Raw genomic sequence first — 7465 nt, 5'->3', positions numbered from 1 at the left:
AATTCGGGAAAAAACGCAGCTCCCCCGTTCACCTGTGTTTATAGCGCACTCTTGACCTGTCCAATATGGCGGTGCGGTTGACGCATGCACGGTCCAGCATCAGTGGACATAACATCGTTAGAACATGGCAGTCAGCACAGGGAGCTCCAAAGACCAGCCGCACATGCATGTCAATTTGCCATATGTTTGAAGACAACAATATTTAGGTAATCTCCAAAAAAAAATTAAAACAAATAACATACGGCTGCACGTTTTGGGCACTTGCGCGCTGTGCCCTCCCAACCGCAATATTTCATTTAAGACAACAAAGTTACTTTCAGTGTTAAACTTGGGCGATGTTTACCTACATATATCTTTTGGAGAATCCATTCTTTACACGGACAAATGTAAAAACATGTGTTTGCCACCTGGATGGTCCATAATGCGCCGTTTGGGGAAGAGATGAAAGAGATTCTTCATTGTCAGATCAAAGGCGAGTGTTCATGAGTATTGAAAATGAGAATTATAGGCAGGCAGTTTTAGGGACAAGGAAGTAATGTTTTGGTTGGGTTTTCACAACGGCCGTTTCTCAAAGGCATTTGCAGACTACATACGTCATTAAATCGGGTTTATTTCAGTTTACAAAGCATTATATTCTCAAGTGATAGTACAACAATTTACGCTTAACTAAGAATAATGGTCAAATGTATAATTGTTAATATTATGAAATAAGACATTGTTTATGACGTAGGCAGGCTACAAATGCGTCCTATGCGGAGGATCGTACCTTCCGTTTGAGAAACGGACAAATCTCATGGTGGCATCAGTCAAAATGTTTCATCAACGCGATTTAAATGTTGGCATCATCAGATTGAACAACAACAACTATACTAATAAATAAAATAAAATCGTATTCAATAAAACTGATGGTTAGAGGTTATGCCATTTCAAATAAATCAAGTGAATGTTTAAGCCAGTCATACATGTGAGGTCAAAAGGAATTGCTGCGTAAACAATAAAAAAGTGATCTGTTCAGTTTCAGACTGACTATCTGTGCCTAAAAAGTTTTAAGGTGGGCGTTACTATGGGTTGACGTTACTGGGAAACTATGGGAATTCTGTTGTTCTCCTGGGAAATCAGCTGGATTTTGTCTTTGGGTGTCGTTCCTCCAGACCGACACCGGCTGGCGCCAGACATCATGAAAACACAGAGACGGCGTCAGTCCTGCAGTTAGGCTGTACAGTATTTACGGGTCTCAGTGCAACATCAATTATTCACAGTTATTTACACGCAAATAAACAAACATTTAGATAAATAAATAATCAAGCAACCCACGCGCCCACCTGCATAAGGGAAAAACGGAGCAGCTGTTTACACTTTGGCAGCTTTGATGTCTTTATTTGTTCGTCTTTTGTAAAGAAATAATTACGATTCTTGATATTTTCGTTTCTGTGGCCTAAAACGTGCGTTATGCGAGTCTGCCCCGCTTGCATGGAAAATCTTGGCGGCAGACATCTCCATCTAGCCGTGCGCAATAATTGAAATGGCGCATTTGGCTGCGGGCAGGCTGCGAGGGCGCGCAATGAATGCATGTCCATAGACGTCATTTGCTTTTAATGGCCTCCAGGAAATTTGGCAATACAATTCTAACAGACATTAGAGCAAGGAGAGGGAGCGAGGACGGGGGAAAGCACCGCACGCATAAACACCACATCAGGATATAATAGATTTCTGTTTTAAAAGAATATGCTTCCTTTATCGCCACTTTATCAACAAGTTCTAGTGCGCCTCCTGCCTTAGAAAGAAAACGACAAGCTGCTTTTCCTCATTCGCAGAAGGGAAAATGTGTTGCCTTTGTGAAAGAGCCTGGGGGAATATTACATCAGACGAAATGGCAATGATTAAAATCAGCCCTTTCTGCTTCTCCAAAGTCTCGGGAACGGCGTGGTGACACTTGCCTGATGCATAAACCGTTATGCGCTGAACTTTAAACCCTCGCCAGCTATATATTTTTACGAAAGGACACGGCACTAAGTGAATGCGAATAATCGAGGGGGGATATCAGGTTTTCATCTGTTCGCATGAGTCTGCTCGGGTTTGAGTTAATTGTCCTCTAATCCTGTGGCCCCAGAGGCGTTTGCGCAGCCCGGAGCGAGAATTCTTCTTTCGGCTCTGCTCTGTGATTTGGAAACGGATTATTGGCTTTCTTCTGCCCATAAGCAAAGCAGCAGTTTCATTTTTGCTTAAAAAGATAGTCGTGAGGCTGATATACACGACAGGATCTCTGTATTAAGAAATAAGAAGATCAAGAGGGGGAAGGAGCGATCTGGTTTCCAGGAGAAGGTGAGTAACAGTCTCGTGCGCTTCAGCTCTGAACGCATCCGGACAGCAGCGGCGCTTATTGTACAGCTTTAAAGTCACAGAAACCCTTTTATAGCCATCCGTGACACGGTTTAATGCGGTTTGTGGAGATTCTCACTTTGGACAGGACGAGAATAGATAGGCTGGAGCGTTTATTGGATAGAAACTTGAAAGCGAGCGAGAGAAAGGAGCGCAAACCTTCATCTGGGAGCCGATTGAACCGCACTCGGATCGCGATTCGGACACCTACGATGTTTGAAACGGTACAATTTCAAATTAAATGTGATCTAATTCAAGAGTAGGGTATTCTCACACTAGGGATTATTAGTGTGACAATGATTGTGTGTTTTGTTTTCAGTACTGAAAACGCGACGCGTCCTGTAGGCTTAACGTTTCTCCGCCTTTACGCACCGCGTCCTGTCTGATGTTTTAGGCTTTTCTGATTCCGTAATCTTATTAAACGACCTCTAGGCATCTAGATGGGGTGTTATTATTGGTAATGTCTCATACCTGAAGGTTTTATAGCGGCGAAGTAGACGCCATATTGTGAAATGATCTGAATTTGAGTTTTAACCCGTAGGGCACCGACCTAAAAACTGGAGGAGGAAAGCGGGAAAAGTGTGTGCGGTTTCATTTCATTATTTGTTTCATTGGACGTTTTCCACGAGTTTCAGTCCGTACCATATATGTTGTCCAAAGAGCCTGATACAGACATTCTTTCACACGTTAAAATAGTTTGTCTGTTTAAACGAACAGTTGTTTGATGTCTTTTTGGTTCATGTGAGCCCAGTACAGGTGACCAGTTTAGAACTGTCAACCCGGTGGCTGCAAAACCAGTTAATGAGATCAACTAAAGGTTGGAGCTCTCAATGAGAACAGTAGAATGTTCCCTTAACATGAATATGTCCCCTTGCCTTTGCTATGTTTATACCCATAAAGCATAAACATTGTGAGGTGTTGCAAGGACCTTTTACAAGTAACAAAACGTTCAGTAGGGGTCCTTCTTATAACCATAAACTAACATTTCCAGGAACCAAACATTATTAGCTGAGAATAAAGTCATTTGAGGTTGTTATCTATTTCATTTTTATTCCTTAGCTTTTCAACAGTGTATAGTGTTAATACTTTGTTCCACCTATTAACAAAGAGAGAGAGAGGCTGTTCGACTATATTCCCTCAGCAGTAATTCGGGGCTTTTGGTTACAACGCCCTGTAGCTGTATGGTGATGAGGTAGAGCTTCATACGCCAGAACTTCTCAGGTCGTTTTTTTCAGTGGGATATTTGTAATGTATAGTCTTGCTTGTGTATTAAATGAACATTACCGCTGAGGGCTCGGTGGCAACACCCTGGAAAATTCTGCCGTCCGCCTCCAGCACATGGCCTCCAGCGCCGGAGCTGAATGGAGCCTTAACAACTGCCTCCTGTTTACCATGTATGGTTAAAATAACAGCCGCACGAATGAGCCACTGCGAGGAAGTTGAACTCCAGGTTCACAATGAACCCGTCTTTCTCGTGACAACTGGAATATGTTAAATCGCGTTTCCATCCAACAGATGTGGCCCCGTGTGTGCCGGGCATTGTGAGGTGAAGTTCTGACTTGTATAAACATGTCTTCCAGTTTGGACAGTTGAAAGTTAAAGAGTCTCTAATGTTTCATTGAACCATTTCAATCAAAGCGAATAAAAGAGGAACAGGAAAAGTCTTTGGTCTTGAGCGGCTGAGCGAATGAGAACGCTCTTTAATTCAGATTATACACTGTAGATTGTGGATATGTAGAGTTTGTCTGAAGCATAATCTGATTCTTATTGCAATTAGGATGGATTGGATTCATTCTGTGAGTTTGTATTAGTGAGTCTAAAATGCATATAGGGAAACAAAATAAAAGATTCATCATAAGACGGCAACTTGAAGTGGCAATGCAAAGTTTTTTTTAGAAAAGAATAAAAGGTTGTGCATTAAATTCAAGTGGAATAGATGCGTCTCCAAAAGGTACCCTTACAAAAATAAAACCACGGTTCATTTTAATGAGGGTTGTGAGGGACTCGACTGTTCGTGAAGGGTTGTGGAGAGCATTACAGTGAAAGCCGGTGATTTTGAACTTCAGTTCACGAGCGCTGAGCTTTGTAGTTAGAACCGATGCCTGGTATTCCACGTGAACGCGCGCCATGCCCTCGTTTCCCAAACGCTCAGATTGGTTGCTGAAGTGTCGGAGGATATCACGTCTAACACATAACACGACCTTTAATTAGAATCTTGCCGTTTTTCCCTCCTTTCCCATCCCCGCAGGCGATCACCTCACATCTCTCTCTCTCGCGCGCGCGCGCTCACTCACTCTCTCTCTCTCTCTCTCTCTCTCTCTCTCTCTCTCTCGCTCTCGCTCTCGCTCTCTGCAGTGTTAATAAACATCCTCGTATCCTGCCCTCGGGCGGCACCAGTGAAAAGATGCAAACATACTTCATTAGAGCCGTGGCAATAATTTGTAAGCTAAATATGCGATGGGGCAGATGAGAAAACGATCCGATAAGACTCGACTCGCTCAAGGTGGGAGAGACACTAACGCACCGTGAAGGCGCATCAGCATTATTTTCCTTCATGGCATTCCCGTTTGTCTGCTTCCAGGAAGGGAGAAGCATGTCTCGCCTGTCTCTGACCCGGTCTCCGGTCTCTCCTCTGGCCACGCAGGGGATTCCACTCCCGGCTCAGCTCACCAAAGCCAACGCGCCCGTTCACATCGACGTGGGCGGACACATGTACACCAGCAGCCTGGCGACGCTCACCAAATACCCAGACTCACGGTAAGACCCCCTGACCTCCATCTCCTCTCTTCAGCCCGTTACGCAGAAAGTGTGCAGTCAGCAAACTGTGGGGACTTCATTTGGGTGGAGGGCTTTTGCACACTTTTGTCTCGTTTAGCAGGTGCGACTAATCAGTTTTTATGATTTCAGTTGGACAGTATTCGGGAAATGATTTTATGCATTATGGAAAACCGCATGAAGTGTTCTCATAAATTATTTAGCCTAAAGTAAAAGACAGCTTGTCCTGTAAAATTGGAAAACAAAATATTTTATATTGTGAGGCGCAAAAGGCTATTCAAGCATTATTGCAGTTTTATGTTTTTTATTTACACCGGGAAATAAAGTTTTAGGTTAGAATAATGAAATGCAAAGAAGAATTCTGCACTATTTTTACCGTATATCATTAACGCGGATAGTTTTGTCTAAAACGTTATGAACTTTATGTTCATGTTTGGTAGTTGTTATGCTGATGTTACAAATGTAAAAAGTGAAACGCAAACACAGAAATGTTTTCACTAGTGCTCTTAGATGTTTGTGTACGGGATGTTGGTGGATTGCATGTTCAATTTGACCTTCTTAATATCTTCTGATCAAGATTTGTGACTGTATAGGGTGAGAGAGAAAGAAAGTCTATAGAGAAAGAGAAGACAGACGGAATATCTTATCAAGTAGAATCATGAGTTTCTGTTACTGACATGTAAAATACTGGAATGCAAAATATACATTTTGCTTGAAAATGGACAGAGGATTTGGATTGCGTATTGACTGTATGATAAATTCAGCTCTAGCTTTTCTATTTTTTGTTTTGTTTTAAGCCAAATAACTGCTTATTTTCGTGCGGGTCTCATTTTAACCCACTAAATGTGTTGTGAGCTTGTGCAGCGTTTCTGATATGTTCTTATTTAAGAACACGTGATTAACTGTGTTTGTGATTACTCTCTACATATGGCTGATATTTAAATTGTGTTTTATTTGAGCACACTACAAAGGGACGGTCACACAATATAGTGCACACTGTCACTGCTGAGGGCCACATGCCGGCACACCGCGGGTTAAAGCCTCAGCCGAGAGAGTCAGGTTAAAGAAGTTAAGTTGATGATGTCTTTTAATAGATTGATCCTTTAATAATGTAGAGCGGGAAAAGAAACTCGGTCTATAACTAATGTGAGAACATCCGTCTTCACGCAGCCCAGACTCCTGCACTGACAGAACACATGAAAGTTTCACGAGCCGTGTGTGTTGTGATGTTTGAGGAGCGATAGATACAGACCTTCTGCCTTTCTTGCCTTATTTTGTTTACATTTCTTGCAATAGGATTGGATTCATTTGATGGCTGTTTGTGTGTTTTTGAGTGATCCAACTTTAACAAAGAAATCTCTCTTTTTACTCTCTCAAACTAAAGACAATCTGATGTCAGTGTGAGGTTAGTCTGATGTACTTTGTGTTGTCTGGTTGAGTCAGATGTCTGTTCTACACGGCCGGTGAGGTGGTGAACAGACAAGAAATGTCTGAATAAAAAAGTTTACACCCTTCTCCGACGGAAGCAACGGTGTTCAGAACTTCAGATGTCCTTCAGATTACACACTTCACGCAGAACCAACAGGTGTCATTCTGTCACCTCTTATCTGAGGACTCAATCTTCTTCTCAACACAGAGTTTGGCTATTTATTGGAGTTACGACCGCATTTTACAACCTGAATTAATTCACAACAGATTCATAGCTGACTGTGTTCATACAGCAACAGAATACCAGAGTCACTCCGGGTTGGAATTCAGTTCAGTCCAGAAAGAATCACTTGACAAGTTTTGACAAGATTAACGTCATTTTATTTATGCTTGATAATTCACACAAGTAAACCATTTTTGTATGATTTTCCAAAATAAATACAGCTTGATGATTAGACATCAAACACAATAAAAATATTTCTATTTAAAAAGATCATAGTATTATTTTGTAAAACTATATGTTAATATTTGTGGGGTGTTGCGTGCATGGGTAAAACAGTGAAAAATAAATGAAGGCAAGTTAAAAAGTTTCCAAGTTTTTTTGTGAAATCTTTTTGTCTTGATAAAAATTCCCAGAGATATAAAGATTGAAGAAAGAGAGAGAGAGAGAGAGAGAGCAAGAAAAAGGGTGAGATAGAGAGAGACAGAGAAAGGGTGAGAGAGAGAGAGAGAGAGAGAGAGAGAGAGAGAGAGAGAGAGCAAGAAAAAGGGTGAGAGAGAGAGAGAGAAAGGGTGAGAGAGAGAGAGAGAGAGAGAGAGAGAGAGAGAGAGAGAGAGAGAGAGAGAGAGAGAGAGAGAGAGAGAGAGAGAGAGAGAGAGAGAG

General features: G+C 41.9%; 1 protein-coding gene across 3 annotated transcripts in view; it reads left to right on the top strand.

Annotated features, from left to right (window-relative positions):
- The first annotated feature begins 1557 nt into the window (after positions 1–1557).
- Positions 1558–7465, top strand: part of LOC130562987 (BTB/POZ domain-containing protein kctd15) — a 25374-nt gene continuing 19466 nt past the window's right edge. The window contains exons 1-2 of one of the 3 annotated variants that reach the window (XM_057348360.1): positions 1558–2322; positions 4961–5136. In XM_057348360.1, coding sequence (XP_057204343.1) covers positions 4973–5136 — 164 coding nt within the window. In that variant the 5' untranslated portion in view covers positions 1558–2322; positions 4961–4972. The other 2 variants (XM_057348358.1, XM_057348361.1) reach the window with 2 other exon arrangements.

This window comes from Triplophysa rosa, linkage group LG12, assembly GCF_024868665.1.
Source record: "Triplophysa rosa linkage group LG12, Trosa_1v2, whole genome shotgun sequence".
Lineage (NCBI taxonomy): Eukaryota > Metazoa > Chordata > Actinopteri > Cypriniformes > Nemacheilidae > Triplophysa > Triplophysa rosa.
Note: the sequence above shows the minus strand (reverse complement) of the source record. Positions and strands in the feature narration are given on the sequence as shown.